Raw genomic sequence first — 17782 nt, forward strand, 5'->3', positions numbered from 1 at the left:
TACCTTAAAACAGCTCATCCACTGGCAAGCAGTGTCTAATTTAAGCTGTCTTTGCTTGCCAGACTTCATGTAGAAAGTAACTAACATTTCACATCTGAGACTGTCCTTAGCTTTGCTGTGTAAGACTGCATATGAAAGAGTTTGGAGGCAGCCTTCCAACTATTGCCCTGAAAATGCAGAATGTCTGATTTATCTTGGTGAGCTGTCTACAAAATCCTCCAGCTGGGTGCTTCCTCGGTGCCATACAAATCAATGGTTCAGCTTTTCACCCTATTCACCCTGGCTTCCTGTATAATAGGCTGAGTGATGTCATATACATTATTCCAACTACAGAGATGACTACCAGGTAAGATGCTTCAGCCAAATCATACCTGAGTGGCTGCTCAGTGAAACTGAAAGACAAACTTCTGTTTTCCCAGTATGTACTGGAGAAAGTTCTGAGCTAAGAGGCATTTCAGAGTGCAGATGTAGGTAAAGCAATTTTACAAGTCCTTTCCCCACATATGTGAGGCATTGTATGGAACTTAGGGGGCACCTTTAGCACTGGGAAGCATGCTGCTGCTTTTGCTGATCATAGATACATATAGCAAAAAAAAAAAGGTTCTGAAATTGCTCCTCTTGTTTTATTCTGTCTCAGGAGACAGAGACCACTTCACCTGAGTTTTGACATTGATGCTTTTGACCCCTCGCTGGCTCCAGCCACTGGGACTCCTGTTCTAGGTGGATTAACCTACAGAGAAGGCATGTACATCACAGAGGAGATACACAACACAGGTAAGAGCTGACCAGCAGTATGGGATTAAGCAAGGACAAGAGAAACATGCTCATACTGGTTATGTTTTTCCTGTGCAGTATGATCCATGTACTCAAAGCTAAGGTGCCTGTGAAGTTAATCCAACCTTCAGTAAGGGAAAGAAGTCCTATGGTTGGGTAGCATCCTGGATGTTGATAGCAGCTTAACCATCAACAGCTTCAACTTACCATAAATAAATACATAATAATGCCAACACTGATTTCATTTTCCTGCATAATACTGTCCCCTATTCCTAAACACAAGAGGCAAGATCTGAAAATGGACATCTGGAGTAAAAGCAATGGATGCAATCCATTTTAAACAGTTTGAAATTCCATTCCTAGGATTCAAGGCTAACAAATCAAGCTTTCGCTAAGTAGATGCTGCATCTGATTCAATGAGGAATTTCCTCCTTATACCATGGAGCTGTTACTGAATGTGTTTAAACAATAAGGTATCTGCAGTGAAATGGAGAATAAAAAGAAACAAACCCACTCAGATTAAGAGTCTATTAACAGAGTTACAGGTAGGATAGCAAAAACTAGGTTGAGACTCTTGTATCCCCTGATTTTTTGACTGGGAGAAAACAAGATTAAAAACCTATGTGTAGATGCACCATCAAACTTAGTTTTCCTGCATGCTAAAAGCAAGAACAAATCAGGTAGGAATAATATAACAAAGAAACCAAACTGAAAACACCCTTGCTTCTATGGATGATAACCTCATCCCTCACTTGAGCCAATTTTACTTGGCAGAGTAGGTGATAAGTTCAAATGTCAGACTTGCTGCAATGACTGAAAGGCTGCAATAGAAATCCTGTTAGAACTCTTTTACTCTATTTCACAGTAACAAAGCTGTAAATCATTTTCACAGGAATGCTTTCAGCTGTAGACATGGTTGAAGTCAATCCACTGCTTGGAGCTTCTCAAGAGGAAGTGAAAGCAACTGCTAGTCTGGCAATCGATGTGATAGCAACGTGCTTTGGGCAGACAAGGGTAGGACCACAGGCTGCCTTTGACGAACTCCCAACACCCAGTTCTCCAGATGAATCTGACAGCGAAGAGCAAGTGAGGATTTAAGAGCCCAAAGGGTATACTGGACATTACAGAGCTCTGCTGAGGCACTTGAGTGGACGTGTCAACATTTGGCAAACACTGTTACCTTCTCAATTTTTAAATAAACTAGATTTTCCACTGAGTGGTGGCCACTTTGTTACCAAGATTTATTCATGTAGTTAAGTATATACAAATTCAGGCAAAATATTTACTGCCTTGTTATTAATCTTACCAGTACTTCACGTCTCTCTGCATTTTCCTTTTAATCCCATTCTGTCTTTCTAGTGTCAGTACACTTCCAGTTTAACATGATGTCTCAGGAGACAGTTCAGTCCTCAGTCAGTGGCAACAGCCAACCCTGCCTGGTTCCTTAAAAGTGAAAAGCTCTTCTCAGTCAAAGATTCATTTGCTGCGAAAGAACTTGTAGTAGACCACACCTCCTAGGATGGCAAGTTCCAGGATGATGATGATGGACAGCAGCAACTTATTAGTGGTAATTCTAGAGTTAAAAAAGAAAAGAAATCCAAGCTAGCCTTTTCTTGATTATGAATTCAGATATAATTTGATCACTGTCTTGCCTTCAGTAAGTAGAGTTTCTGTTCTAGCTAGACCACAAAGTGCTATTTGGATAGCTCTTAACAAGCAGGAAGGGACAAGCTCAGTAGTTTCTTGCCCATGTTTTTGTTTGTTGTATTCTGCTTAAATCTTCTACTTCAACAGGAGCTGTTGTGCTTCTTTTCCCCCACCCTGCATAAGGCAGATCATTCTGGTCTGTATGTGCCTGCTCATTTAAGGAGGCAAAGAGGGATACATCAATTGAACTCCTGTACTAAAACCCAGACTGTGCTTGCTTTTACTTACAATGATGTAGTTGAGGTAACACTGTAAAGTCTCAAGATGATGATGTACTTTTACTATCGGAAAAATCACACAGTTGTCATACCTTCCTTCAGCCATCTGAACATAAATGAAAGGTGGATAGGCCAGAAGTACCCACTGGCACTATACACCATGGACTGGTTTATAATTAGGTCATATAATTAAACAAATAAACTTATTTAAGCAGCCAAGGCATTAATAATCAAATGGGATACAGTCAGGCTCTGAATTTCTCAGCTACACTAGGGCATTACTCTGGGCTAAACCAAGTTGACTGCATCACCAAATATCTAACACTGCTGCAGTGATTTCATGACAGAGCTTTTTCCAGGCACCAAGGAGTTGCATCTCAAGTCACCATTAGTCATTCATGGTAACTTGCTTACTCTCTCACCACAGTTTATCATGGGGGGGTGGTTAAAGACCCCATATTACCTTAAATTCGTTCATGTTCAGCTACCTGTGCTCCACTAAGTATTGACCAGAGAGGAAAAAAACCCCACAACTCAGCACCTGTACATGTGCACACATTCTGCTTACACCACCTCTAAACCCTCTCTGCAGTTCCAGCTAACACTGTGTTAGCTGCCTGCCAAGTGCTGCTCCAAGTCAGCCATGCTACTTACCTCCTGGACATAGAACGTAGGATCTTGCGACTCTTGCTCAAGTTCTCACTTGTATTCACCAGCTAAGAAGAAAAAGAAGTTATCTGTCAGTTGAACAAGTGTACAGCAACTGAGAAGATGCACCTGGAAGCAGTTGGTGTTGAAATGCAGGCAGGAACAGGATCAAGGCTCACCCTATCTTATCAAAACTCAGATGGTACTGTTCGGTGCAAGCTGGAAGCACTGTCTCTGTTGTATGGAGGAAATGAGACTTTCCTGAGTATTTGCTCTGGGGTTCACGCACACAGCTATGCAGTTTAGGGTCACTTTCTGCCCCTTTGAGCTCATCTACAACTACCAGACCATTGGTATTGGCTCCTTTCATTGAATTTCATTTCACTATTCCAGTTGTTGACACCATTAGGAAATTGTACTGACATGTTCTTCCCCCTTTCTTATCTGGAACCTTTTAAAATGCTGTTCAATTCCTAGCAAAGAAGAACCATGTTGCACTGACAGGTCTCAGTGACTCAGTAGGTACAAGCTCTGAGCTGTTTAACAGATAATCCATTTCTGCTTTGCAGTACTCAGAAATGAACTGTCAAGTATTTCTCAGTCTGCTGCTAAGAGGCATGTAATGAAGTGAGGTTATAGACAACTGAAAAAGCTGTTGGCTCAGAGTCAAGATTCATGATGTATGCCCACTGGAGGTCTCCAGGTAAGAGTCTGCTATTTGATTTCCAGACCTCCAAGGACAGTGAAAAGTAAGCCAGGTCAGTAACAATCACAAACACCTATCTGCACAGTTCCCCTGTAGTTTTAACTATTGCCCCCAACTACAAAACTGGCCCTGTAGGTACATTACTTTGCACTGAGATGAACTGGAACAAGATGGAAAGAAAACTACTGCGTCCCTTCAACACATACTAGCCCCCATCTTTGCCATAAAAGAACAAGCAAGAAGTTCTAGTTGCAATGTGTGGTCAATAAAATTTAGCCATACAATGCTTAAAAGGCATGTCTGAGCTTCATGAGCAGCCTGACATGCTTGAAGGACTATTTTTACTAGGAAAAAAAACAGACAAAAACTACACCTACGTATCTTCCAAAACACATTTACTTTCCTGCTCCTCAGTCCATATATGGGAGCACAGCAAATAAATTTCTCATTCAAAATGAAGAACTACTTAAATGAAAAACCTACAATCAGTAAGGACAACTCCCAAGACAAGAGGCACTCTTTTTGGTTTGGCTGAGCATGCTTACTTGCCAAACTCAGCATCCCCTTGTGAGTAACTTGCCTAAAAGCTTTACACTCGAGATCTCTTACACAGACAGAAAAGGCCCAACAGTTTGCTACTTCAAAAATCAAATTCTTATTTTGCATGAGTGTAAACAAAACAAATTAACTACTTTTTAAAGCTTCCACAGCGGAAGTAGAGCTTCTGAACCCAAGGATGAAGAATGGGATGAGAGGGAGGAGGGGAGACTGAAACTAGATGTTAAGAAGAAGTCCTTTACAGTGAGGGTGGTAAGACACTGGCACAGGTTGCCACAGTGATCTTTGATCACGTTCTGTGATTCTATGCTCCACAACCTCCCTGGAGGTGTTCAAGGCCAGGCTGGATGAGGCCTTGAGCGACCTGTTCTAGTGGGAGGTGTCCCTGCCTATGTTGGGGGGGTTGGAACTGGCTGACTTTGAGGTCCCTTCCACCCTAAACCAGTCTATAATATGATTCTACGATAACAGGCATCCTTAGGTAAGCTACAAATACTGAGAGCTTATTAAGTAATGAAGCTTCTATTAGAGTTCATGTTATTAGGAGAAACTGCTCACTGCCTCCCAGATCTAAACTTTCTAGTAATCTAGTAGTGCGCAGCTCCATAGCATTTCTTTCAATCTGTAACCTCCTCACTAGTGATTTTTTTTTTAAAGCAGGTTTATAGGCCTAATATCCTGGTCTGTATCAAGAATAGTGTAGCCAGTAGGACCAGGGCAGTCCTTCTGCCCCTGTGTTCAGCACTGGTCAGGCCACACCTTGAGTACTGAGTCCAGTTCTGGGCTCTTCGGTTTAAGGAAGATGTTGAGGTGCTTGATCATGCCCAGAGAAGGGCAGCAAGGCTGGTGAGGGGGTTGGAGCACAGCCTTGTGAGGAGAGGCTGAGGGAGCTGGTGGTGTGCAGCCTGCAGAAGAGGAGGCTCAGGGCAGACATCATTGCTGTCTACAGCTACCTGAAGGGAGGTTATAGCCAGGTGGGGTTGGTCTCTTCTTCCAGGCACTCGGTGACAGAAGAAGACACAGACAGAGCAGGTTTAAGCTGGAAGCTAGTGAGAAGTTCTTCACAGGAAGAATGACTGGCATTGGAATGGGCTGCCTGGGGAGGTGGTGGAGTCACTGTCCCTGGGGGTGTTTAAGAGGAGGCTGGATAAGGCACTTAGTGCTATGGTTTCGTTAATTAGAAGGTATTGGGTGATAGGTTGGACTTGGTCTCAAAGGTCCTTTCCAACTTGGTTAATTCTGTGGCTCTGTAATAATCAATCATGCACAGAGGCAGCACAACACATTTGACTGTGATGTTCTGGGCCCTTCTGCAGTAATTAATTGTCCTTTTATGAGCACAGTATAGGAATGGGGCAGCCTGGACATGGTCTGTAGGAACATCAGCTGGATCATCAGTCTAGGGAGGCCTCTGAGAGCTGTGACTGGCACACAGCTCTCACTAAGCTAACACCAGCTTGCTTCAGTGCAGGCCCAGCTTCCCTGCTTACCCTGCTCCTGCTGCGTTCCAGTTGCTCCCGCTGCTCCCCAAGCTCTTCGATGATATCGGTGCCAATCTGATCTGTTTCGGCAGCAATGCGGTGGGAGCGCTCAATGCTCTGACTGGCTCGGTTCAGGCTGTCTGTTCCCTGGAGAAGCAGCACCCTCTGAGACTGCAGATTAGTCTGGAAAATAACATGTTTATGTATTAGAGGTATAGGGCCTTTGACATATTGTGAGCTAGGATGTGACCTCACAGGTTATCCGTTTGTTTCTTTTGTTAATCGACATGGCCCAGTTGATTTTGAATGAGTTTTTGTTCCCATTCTAAAGTTGTGGCCAAATCTCCTTAAACATTGAAAGAGTCAAAACAGTAACCAAAAAACTGCCTTTGCAACAGGTTACTCTTTCATTAAAGAACGTCTACACAAAACACCTTCCAGACGCTAACTTCTCCTTCCATTTGTATCTAAATCCAGTCTTATTCCTGACTTCACTCTTGGTTGCCAGGAAGATCATTAAGAGTTTACAGTCAAAAGGATTAGGAACAAACAGCATTAACAGATGGGCTGCTAAGTAACAAAGATCCTCTTTTCATGCAGGTAGCCTTTGCCAAAGGATAAAAGACGTTTGCTGACCTTGGGGTCAAAAGGTATCTCAAAGTAAAGCATTTTCGTAAGCTTCAGCAAGTCTGATCTATCACCCTGCTCTTGGGTTTTAGAGAAAGCAATCAAGAGGAATCAAATGCAAAGGTTTAGCAGGATATTGCAGAACCAGATACTAAAAAAAGAGCCTCCTTCAAAACGTTCTTGTCTAAAGGGGGAATGGAGCAAAGCTGGAGGTGGGTAGGTTCAGACTGGATGTGAAGAGGAAGTTCTTCCGCATGAGAGTGGCGAGAGGCTGGAATGGGTTGCCCACGGAGGTGCTTGAGGCCCCATCCATGAAGGTGTTTAAGGCCAGACTGGATGAGGCTGTGGGCAGCCTGCTCTAGGGTAGGGTGTCTCTGCCCATGGCAGGGGGGGTTGGAACTAGATGATCCTTGTGGTCCTGACTGATTCTAAAGCAGACAAGCCAAAAGCCCATGCCTACAAACTTTCTGTGCAGTACACTGAAGATAATAAGCAGTCTCCCTAGCACAGAAGTCTGAGCACAGTGGTAAACAAAGCAGCACATCTACAGTTAACTTCCTTCATTTTTTGGAAATGATTTACACTAAGATTGCTTAAAAGAGAATATGACCAAAGAACCTAGACACTGCATGATGCATACACTTTTGGGGCCTAGAACTGCATCAGTTCAGCTTTCTTCTCAGCCTGTATTATCATGTTTGTGTTTTCAACGCAGCAGTTTGGTATAGAATGTTGTTTGAGTTACAAACTGCCTAGCATTCAAGGAGCTGCATTTTGATTGTACTCCTATCTTTGTTTTGGAACAGAAAAGCTCTCCTTTGATTTCCAAGTGTCCTTTCTCCTCCTGTAGATACCCATATCAGGTGCAGAGACATGGGGAGGTACACAAACACAGAAGCTAAGTGGGTTAAAGTAGAAACGCTGTAAATGATACACCTGGAGTTATTATTTTTCAAACAATCCGAGCAAGGTCAAATAAGATTTCAATCCAATTCTCACACTCTGTTCATTTTCTGTGGAGAAAATGCCGTATTTTATATCACTTTGACTTCCAGGCCCCAGTCCCAGATCCGTGCTTTTCATCTCCCTCTGGAACATGGAGAGGTCTCTCCTGTACGCCCGGATTTTGCTCATCATTTGGTTGCGGAAAGGCAGAGGAGCATACTTCAGTTCTTCCTCCATTTCCTGCAGCTGTAACAAAAGAAAACAGGTTATTTGTAAAGCACCAAATCTATTCTTACAGCAACTATACTCAAAACTCAGCACCTGAGGAAGGGATTCATGTGTTTTTATGTGAGGAAGATTAACCCCAAACCCTTATTGAGCACATCACTCTGCCTAAAGCTGTTCAGCCCACACTAATTTTCAGATAAACATCTCAAACAAACCAACCAACCCAACATAAACTGCCAAGCTTAAATGCTTCTGCTTCTTAAATGCTAATTTGAGCCTAGCTGGGATATTTTGGTGAGAGGAAATAGATGAGAGGCTGTGAGAAGGAAACAATGGTGATGTCTACTGCACTCATAGGCTTGCTGAGACGGATAAGAACAAGAACATAAATATAGATAACGGAGTCTCTCTCCGGGCTTTTTGGGCTGCACTTCTCTCTCTAACCTGCCTGACTAATCCATCTGCTTCCTAACCTCCCTGGCCGACTCTCCAAACTACCTTGAGCATAAGGCAAAGTCTGGTGTAACGTAGAGGAGTGGAGAGAAGGTGGAAGGGTGGTTGAGAGCCCCTCCTGGGGACTCAGGTTTCTGGGAGGGCTGCTGTGTTTCTGTATTACCTTTTAATTTGCATATTTCTGTCTATAGCTGTATAGATTGTAAGTATCTGTTTGTACCTTGTGCTAAGCTGTAAATATAGCTTCATTCTTCAATTTTCAGATCGACTGAGTCTAGTCTGGGTGATTTACCTAACTGTAGGGGGGTGGGTAACCAAACCATCGCAGTTTCATTTTCTTCTGAAGCATCCCTCTAAAACTTCACCATCTGAAATTCTCCCTTTTCATATACTTTAAGCATTTATAGGCTGCATATCAGATCAGGCTGCACATCAGATGTGATTCTGATCACATCTATGCAGCAGAGATGAATTGCACAGGTAGGCACTCCACTAAATTCACACAGGCCTGGCAACTGCAGGTAGGATTTGCAAAGCTCAAGATTGTGGATGTGTGAATTTTTACATCAGCTTTTAGTGACAGTTACAAATTCACGATGATTTCAGCTGTCTCCCAGTACAAACTCACTCACAATATGAGCTCTTGTTCTCACACATGACCTACAGTTACATGGCAATAAAACTCAGTACATCAGAGGATCATAGAATCAATCAGGTTGAAAGAGACCTCCAAGCTCATCCAGTCCAACCTAGCACCCAGCCCTAGCCAGTCAACTAGACCATGGCACTAAGTGCCTCAGCCAGGCTTTGCTTCAACACCTCCAGGCACGGCAACTCCACCACCTCTCTGGGCAGCCCATTCCAATGCCAATCACTCTCTCTGACAATAACTTCCTACTAACATCCAGCCTAGACCTCCCCGGCACAGCTTGAGGCTGTGTCCCCTTGTTCTGTTGCTGCTTGCCTGGCAGAAGAGACCAACCTCCACCTGGCTACAACCTTCCTTCAGGCAGCTGCAGACAGCAATAAGGTCTGCCCTGAGCCTCCTCTTCTGCAGGCTGCACACCCCCAGCTCCCTCAGCCTCTCCACACAGGGCTGTGCTCCAGGCCCTCCCCAGCCTTGCTGCTCTTCTCTGGACACCTTCCAGCACCTCAACATCTCTCTTGAATTGAGGAGCCCAGAACTGGACACAGCACTCAAGGTGTGGCCTGAGCAGTACTGAGTACAGGGGAAGAATAACCTTTATCCTACTGGCCCCACTCTTTTTGATCCAGGCCAGGATGCCATTGACTCCCCTGCCCACCTGGGCACACTGCTGCCTCATCTTCAGCCACTCTCTACCAGCACCCCCAGGGCCCTCTCTGCCTGGCTGCTCTCAGCCACTCTGGCCCCAGCCTGTAGTGCTGCTTGGGGTTGTTGTGGCCAAAGTGTAGAACCCTGCACTTGGCCTTGTTCAATCTCATCCTATTGGCCTCTGCCCACCCATCCAGCCTGGCCAGGTCCCTCTGCAGGACTCTCCTACCCTCCAACAGATCCACACCTGCTCCTAGCTTGGTGTCATCTGCAAACTTACTCAATCCCCTGGTCCAGATCATCAATAAAGATATTGAACAGGACTGGGCCCAGCACTGATCCCTGGGGCACACCACTAGTGACAGCTACCAACTGGATGTGGCACCGTGCACCACCATTCCTGGGCGTGGCCCTCCAGCCAGTTTTTGACCCATTTCAGAGTGAATCTGTCCAAGCCATAGGCTGGCCATCTTTGCCAGGAGCTTTTTGTGGCAGACAGTGTCAAAGGCTTTGCTGCAGTCCAGGTAGACTACACCCACAGGAACAGAACATCACAATGAGCTGCCACTCAGATAAGTCCTAAGAGCACATTAATATGAAAAGAACACTTAATCCACCCTGTCTTGCTTAAAAAGACAAATCATACTGGATTTTTTTGTGCTGTTGCATGCCACCTGCTGTCCAGGAAGCTTATACAATAAAAGTCTCAATTATTCATGGTCCCTGATATTTAACCATTAGAATACTATAGAAAGGCCAGATGGGTTAATATGAAAAAAATAGTGAAGAAAAATAAGTAAAATACTAGATTTGTAGATGCCCTCCCTAATTGCACCTCTATCACTCTTTGTGAGGGGAAAGTGATATGCAAAGGGAAGGTGATATCCAAACCAAGCACTCAACCCCAAAACAAACACATATAAGACTGTCTGTATCTGTGTAGATACATAGGTATGCCCAACAAACACACACACACACACACCTGTCAGATCACAAAATCACAGACTTTCTTGGATTGGAAAAGACCTTTGAGATCCTCGAGTCCAATCATCAGTTTCACACTGACAAGTCCATGACCAAACCAAAGCCCTCAGCACAACATCTCATCACTATGAATCACTATGGTTGGAAAGGAGCACCAGCATCAGCCAGTCCAACCTTCATCCCAGCAGCCTTCAGCACCAGACCATAGCCTCAAGCACCACAGCCACTCTCCCCTTAAACACCTCCAGGGATGGGGACTCCACCACCTCCCTGGGCAGCCTGTGCCAGTGCCTGACCACCTGCTCAGGAAAGAACTTCCTCCCCACAGCCAACCTAAACCTGCCCTGATGCAACTTGAGGCCATTTCCTCTTGTCCTATCATTAGTAATTGGGGAGAAGAGACCAGCTCCAGCCTCACTACAACCTCCTTTGAGAGAGTTGTAGAGGGCAATAAGATCCCTTCTCAGCCTCCTCTTCTCCACACTAAACACCCCCAGCTCCCTCAACTACTCCTCACAGCTCATGTTTGCCAGACCTCTCCCCAGCCTCATCATCCTTCTCTGCACTCACTCCAGCACCTCAATGTCCCTCCTGTACTGTGCTGACCAAAACCGGACACAGGACTCCAGGTGTGGGCTCACCAGTGCTGAGTACAGGGGCATGAGAACCTCCCTACTCCTGCTGGTTACACCATTGCTGATCCAGGCCAGGATGCTGTTGGCCTTCTTGGCCACCTGGGCACACTGCTGGCTCATGTCCGGCCAGCTGGACACCAGCACCCCCAAGGTCCCTTTCCACCAGACACCTCTCCAGCCACTCCTCCCCTAGCCTGTAGGGCTGCTGGGGGTTGTTGTGGCCAAAGTGCATGACCTGGCACTTGGCCTTGTATAACCTCATGCAATTGGCCTCAGCCCATGGCTCCAGCCTGTCCAAATAAGTGAACCAAACATTAAAAAAAATACCACACCTGCCTGCCAGAATTGCATCTGTAATGCAAGTAAGCTTGTCAGGTACTGTTCTCCTAAAGGCATGAATATTCTGACCAGTCAGGAAAGGCCAGGAGCCTGGACTTCTCTTTACCGTTTCATTTGCTTCCCGTTGCTTCTCATCAAATTCTCGAACGAGTTTTTTCTTCTCCTCTGTGAAAGAAAGAGCAGTGTGTCAGAGAAGCTGCAGAGAGATGACAGCAGAGCTCCAACTCCACCTATTATAATGGAAGCTGCCACAGAGATGCCAGCCCAAAATTTACCTCAGACAGGCCACCCTGCTCTTAAGACAACTTTTCAGAAGGGTGTGGCGTGAGAGTAGAAAGCAGCCTTCCAAATGCCAGCCACCACCCCTGGTAGACAAAAGAAGTCATTTTTTCAAACCTGAAATATTCTTCTGACCTCCAGTCTCCACAGACACACTGTTGAAAAGTGCATGCAGTTCTGCCACTGCAGAATTGTGCAGGCATTTAATGTGAAAGGACACCAAAGAGGTTTTCTATCTTAAAACATCCCCCAACAGAACTAATACCTTAGAATCACAGACTCAGTCAGGGTTGGAAGGGACCACAAGTATCAGCCAGTTCCAACCCCCCTGCCATGGGCAGGGACACCACACACTAGAGCAGGCTGTCTACAGCCTCATCCAGATTGGCCTTAAAGACCTCTAGGGATGAGGCTTCCACCACCTTCCTGGACAACCCATTCCAGGCTCTCACCAACCTCATGCTGAAGTACTTCCTAACATCCACTCTGAATCTATCCATTTCCAGCTTTGTTCCATTTCCCCCAGTCCTACCACTCCATGACAGCCTAAAATGTCCCTCCTCAGCTTTCTTGTAGCCCCTTTAAGATACTGAAAGGCCACAAAAAGGTCACCTGAGAGCCTTCTCCTCTCTAGACTGAACAGCCCCAATTCCTTCAGTCTCATCTCATAGCAGAGGTGCTCCAGCCTCGTGGCTCTTCTCTGGATACCTTCCAGCACATCCATATCCCTCTTGTAATAGCAGCTCCAGAATTGGATGCAGTACTCCAGCTGGGGTCTCACCAGTGTGGAGTAGAAGGGCAGGATCACTTCTCTCACCCTGCTGCCCACACTTCTCTTGCTGCAGCCCAGGCTCTGGCTGCTCTCTGGGCTGCAAGAGCACACTGACAGCTCCAATTGAGCTTCTCGTGTACCAGCACCCCCAAAGTCCCTCTCCTCAGATTTCACCAATCTGATTTAAGTAGTGTCCTTCAAAAACAACATCTGTTTCAAACTGACTGAAACCTGGTACAGTATCTCATCTTCTTTCTGTCTCTGAAATGGACTAAGAAGACACAGCATTTAAAAATGAGCAGCCAAAGAAACAGTAGTTTCCAAAGGTCAAGCAGCAATGGCTTGAAACTTTCTTTTCTCTATATGCCAACAACAAATCAGTCAATGTGGCTTCAAAACATCATCCTGGACCTGGCCTAACAGAAATGCCAGAACATGCTAAGCAGTTAAATTCATATCACTGCGACTCAAAGTACACAGACAGAATGTATTTAATGCAGTAAAAGTATCTAAGCCACAGTAATGTTAGCCACGTGCTCATCAACATCCAACTGCTGTACCTCCAATTTGCTAGGAATAGATGCAGCTGAAAGGTACAACTAACTAAATTAGAGCAAAGCATCTACAGCTGGAACTGAACCAAGCTGCTTAAGATGCCTTCTTACAAATGGGGAAGGCAAAGTTTTCTTTCTAGAGCTACAAATTCATTATTTATACAGAAGAAAACAGCATTTCCAAACCTCTGTCCCTCAAAGATGTCCCAAGGACTGCAGATTCTGTCTCCCCTCAAACTCACAAGTGTGGCTATCGTCTTGTAAAAGTATTCAAAGTATCCCGAAGCTTTTAGGATCAGATAACTCGAAAAATAAAGAAACGCTCCTCTCCCCATTAGCACAAGAAGCAAACAGAGCATTTTAAAAGACTGGAACACCTCCACTTAGAGGGACAAATTCCTGACTTATCTCAATCTCTCTTAGAAACATAGAATGATAGAATGTCACAGAATGTCAGGGGCTGGAAGGGACCTCGAAAGTTCATCCAGTCCAACCCCCCTGCCAGAGCAGGATCTCCTAGACCAGATCACACAGGAACATGTCCAGGCAGGTTTTGAGTATCTCCAGAGAGGGAGACTCCACGAGCCCCCTGGGCAGCCTCTTCCAGTGCTCTCCACCCTCGCAGGGAAAAAATTCCACCTCCTTAAAAACATTCCAAAAATATTACTGGGATATTTACAGCAATAAAGTTAAAGAATAGTCACACTGACATTTCATAGCATGTCTAAAAAACCATGTTGCAATTTGTTGGGGAAAAATAAATCATAATTGTAGAAGGGGTTCACAGAATCAAGAAGGTTGGTTGGAAGAGACCTCCAAGCTCAGCCAGTCCAACCTAGCACCCAGCCCTAGCCAGTTAACCAGACCATGGCACTAAGTGCCTCATCCAGGCTTTGCTTCAACACCTCCAGGCACGGCAACTCCACCACCTCCCTGGGCAGCCCATTCCAATGTCAATCATTCTCTCTGACAACAACTTCCTCCTAACATCCAGCCTAGACCTGCTCTGGCACAGCTTCAGACTGTGTCCCCTTGTTCTGTTGCTGGTTGCCTGGCAGAAGAGACCAACCCCACCTGGCTACAGCCTCCCTTCAGGGAGTTGCAGACAGCAATGAGGTCTGCCCTGAGCCTCCTCTCCTCCAGGCTGCACACCCCCAGCTCCCTCAGCCTCTCCTCACAGGGCTGTGCTCCAGGCCCTCCCCAGCCTTGCTGCCCTTCTCTGGACACCTTCCAGCACCTCAACATCTCTCTTGAATTGAGGAGCCCAGATTTGGGTACAGTACTCAAAGTGTGGCCTGACCAGTGTGGAGTACAGGGGAAGAATAACCTTTATCCTACTGGCCCCACTCTTTCTGATCCAGGCCAGGATGCCATTGACTCCCCTGCCCACCTGGGCACACTGCTGCCTCATCTTCAGCCACTCTCTACCAGTACCCCCAGGGCCCTCTCTGCCTGGCTGCTCTCAGCCACTCTGGCCCCAGCCTGTAGTGCTGCTTGGGGTTGTTGTGGCCAAAGCGTAGAACCCTGCACTTGGCCTTGTTCAATCTCATCCCATTGGCCTCTGCCCACCCATCCAGCCTGGCCAGGTCCCTCTGCAGGGCTCTCCTACACTCCAACAGATCCACACCTGCTCCTAGCTTGGTGTCATCTGCAAACTTACTGATGCTGCTCTCAATCCCCTGGTTCAGATCATCCACAAGCATTGCAAAAACTGATGCTTGTGCCTTTAATTGCATTGCTTATAACTCATTGCTCAAGACCACACAAGTCCATTAGAAACCTGACAAAGCTTTACTTCAACAAAAAACAGACCACTCACCTTTCCACAGAGAAACAAGTATTTCCTACAAGAAAAAGTATGCCTTCTTTTATGCTTTTTCATTCTTGCTGAGAGCTAGCGAAATTAAGTCAGCTTTAAAAGCTGTCCTTTGTAGCTTTGAACATCTTTCTCACACCAAACTTTATGGAAATGCTGCTGCTAAGGACTGGTTTAACTGATGATTAAACAGAAAGCCAGATAAAAAAAATCCAAAACCCAAATACCAAGCGTTTCATAGCCTGTGTTATGTAGCACAGACTAGCATATTCTGAGCAAACCATTGATGTGACACACCTAAACACATAGAATTGATCAGTTCTTTGAGAATGACAAGACTATTGCATAACATGGCTGAAAGCTCCTCCTTAATTCTTGTGGCACAAACCCAAAGCTGAGCTACAGCAGCTCATGACAGTTTTGCATCAAGTCTCTCGTACAGCAACAGAACAAGGGGACACAGTCTCAGGCTGTGCCACAGTAGGTTTAGGCTGGACGTTGGGAAGAAGTTGTTGTCAGAGAGAGTGATTGGCATTGGAATGGGCTGCCCAGGGTGGGGGTGGAGTCACTGTCCCTGGAGGCGTTGAAGCAAAGCCTGGCTGGGGCACTTAGTGCTGTGGTCTGGGTGAGTGGTTGGGGCTGGGTGTTAGGTTGGACTGGATGATCTTAGAGGTCTCTTCCAACTTGTTCAATTCTATACTGAAGGAAGCATTTAGTCGAAGAGTTTTGATGACATCAGTAAAACTCTCTTCATCAGATGACTTCCCTTTCTGGTTCTCAGTATTAAGAACAGAATTAAGAACAATGCCGAGTCCTAGGGAGAAGTGTTCTGTCTGATTGTTTTGCCAGCTGCTATGGTATCAAAAAATACCTATAAAATCAGGTTTTGCTTCTAACAGAACTTTATGTAACTCTTTTCCCCACTTCTTTTTCCTATTCTGCTTGCATGTAGTGCACGAACAAGTCTTTTAAAACTGTGTACAGGACTGGAGCCCCCAACACAAGGAGGATTTGGAACTGTTAGAGCAAGTCCAGAGGAGGTCAGAAAGATGCTCAGAGGGCTGCAGCAGCTCTGCTATAAAGACAGGCTGAGAGAGTTGGGGCTCTGCAGCCTAGAGGAGGCTTCCAGAAAACCTTACAGTGGCCTTCCAGTATCCGAATGGGGATACAGAAGGGCTGGGGAGGGATTATTGACAAGGTCTTGTAATTACAGGACAAGGAGGAATGGGTTTAAATTGGCAGAGGGAAGATTCAAACTTAGATGCTAGGAAAAGGTTCCTTCCAGTGAGGGTGGTGAGACACTGGCACAGGTTGCCCAGGAAGGCTGTGGCTGTTCCCTCCTTGGAGGTGTTTAAGGCCAGGTTGGATGAGGCCTTGAGTGACCTGTTCTAGTGGGAGGTGTCCCTGTCTACGGCGAGGGGGTTGGAACTGGCTAAGCTTTGAGGTCCTTTCCAACCTAAACCACTCTATGATTAAACAGTCATTTAAAACACAAATCTTCTCTGGGAAGCCTCCAAATGGCTGTAGACAGTTGTAATATATTTTTTAAAAATACGGTTTGTTTGTTTGTTTAAACAGGAACACAAAGAACACACCAAAAAGCCCCATCCCAGAGCAGTCTATCTAGATACAGCATGAAAGAATATCCACTTAACAACTCCCCAGAGGCAGGGCTGAAGGGGGAAGCTCGGCACAGCAGCGCCTGCCAGACAAGAAGAGCTGCTCCGGAGCAGGACACTGAGACACACCTGCCTCGCTGCCTGCCTCGCTGGTGCTTTGCGGGACCATGCCTAAACACAAGAATAAGGCTACCAGAATACGGCAGCAACTGACCACCGGCACAGAGTGAAGCCAGCCCCCTGCAAAGCCACCCTCCCCGGCCCCCGCCCCCAAGGAGGCGCCGACCGAAAGCGACGAGCCAGAGTCCTGCCACTGCGTTGGCAAACTCCTTCCTCGCACGCAGGCCTTTGCCCTCTCGAACGTAAAAACCAGACTTCTCCGTGAAGGAGCGCCCAGAGCCCCCCAGCAAACGGCCCCTCCAGCAAGCGCCTGCTACCCGGGGGGCCGCGGCGGAGGAGCCCACACCGGAGGGCCGACTGCTGCCAGGCAAAGCGGAGGGAAAGTGCCGCCAACTCCGTCACGGACGGTCCCCGTAGTCCGTGAGAGACGGCCGCGGCCCCTGGTAAAGCCCATGCCGCCACCTTGCCCTGAGCAACCGGGGACGCCGCCTGCCCGCCCCCGCCTTACCGGCCGCGCTGCCCCGCAGCCGCTCGGGGACGCCCCGCAGGTCTCCGTGCAGCCCCCGGAAGATCTCGTGCAGCCGCTCCAGGTGCTCCGAGGACGCGGAGCCACGGCCCGCCATGGCTGACCGCCCCCTGCCACCGCGCTCAGCTGCTGCTTCCCCCTGCCCCTTCGCCTCCTCGGCGAGGCACTTCCGCCATCTGCGGCGGCTCGGCCTCCCACCCGCGCACCGAGGCGCCCGCCGAGCCGCCCGATCGCAAAACCGGCCCGGGGCGGCGGCAGCGCGGCCAGTCCGCGCCGCCTGCTCCCCGGGTGAGCGGGTGGCCACACGCCTCGAGACGGGACCGCCGTTTGCGCCAAGGCGCATCAGGCGCTGCCCCGGGCCGCCGCAAGGAGGGGACCGTGGCCCCGGGCGCGCACTGCCTGCCGGGAGGTGTAGTCTCCCCGGGGCGCAGGCAGCAGCGCCCGCGGCTGCGGCACCGCGCGGGGCGCTCGGCAGCCGCTGTCGGGGCCAGTGCGGGGC

At 47.3% G+C, this 17782-nt stretch overlaps 2 protein-coding genes across 2 annotated transcripts in view; one reads left to right on the forward strand and one right to left on the reverse strand.

Annotated features, from left to right (window-relative positions):
- The window catches only part of ARG2 (arginase 2), a 31647-nt gene extending 29657 nt beyond the window's left edge, over positions 1-1990 (forward strand). Inside the window, exons 7-8 of the mRNA XM_064143846.1 lie at positions 638-774; positions 1667-1990. Of these exons, the coding sequence (XP_063999916.1) occupies positions 638-774; positions 1667-1872 (343 nt within the window). The 3' untranslated portion in view covers positions 1873-1990. The remainder of the gene's footprint in view (positions 1-637; positions 775-1666) is intronic.
- A 1-nt stretch (position 1991) lies between these two features.
- On the reverse strand, positions 1992-17745 carry VTI1B (vesicle transport through interaction with t-SNAREs 1B). Its single transcript, XM_064143884.1, has 6 exons — positions 17266-17745; positions 11704-11762; positions 7719-7910; positions 6102-6275; positions 3354-3415; positions 1992-2347 (listed from the first exon to the last, which is right to left on the reverse strand). The coding sequence occupies exons 1-6, from the start codon at positions 17624-17626 to the stop codon at positions 2251-2253; spliced, it is 945 nt and encodes a 314-aa protein (XP_063999954.1). The 5' UTR covers positions 17627-17745; the 3' UTR covers positions 1992-2250.
- Between the last annotated feature and the right edge of the window lie 37 nt (positions 17746-17782).

The sequence above is a fragment of the Pogoniulus pusillus genome, chromosome 1 (assembly GCF_015220805.1).
Source record: "Pogoniulus pusillus isolate bPogPus1 chromosome 1, bPogPus1.pri, whole genome shotgun sequence".
NCBI classification, from domain to species: Eukaryota; Metazoa; Chordata; class Aves; order Piciformes; family Lybiidae; genus Pogoniulus; species Pogoniulus pusillus.

Bases quoted from the DNA above. Each gene is read 5' to 3' on its own strand.
- VTI1B (XM_064143884.1), bottom strand. From the start codon at position 17,626: ATGCGCCTTGGCGCAAACGGCGGTCCCGTCTCGAGGCGTGTGGCCACC. The intron at 11,763-17,265 runs GTAAGGCGGGGG...TTTCTTTCACAG, and splicing joins GCTGCGGGGCAGCGCGGCCG to AGGAGAAGAAAAAACTCGTT. The intron at 7,911-11,703 runs GTAAAGAGAAGT...CTTTTGTTACAG, and splicing joins AACGGGAAGCAAATGAAACG to CTGCAGGAAATGGAGGAAGA.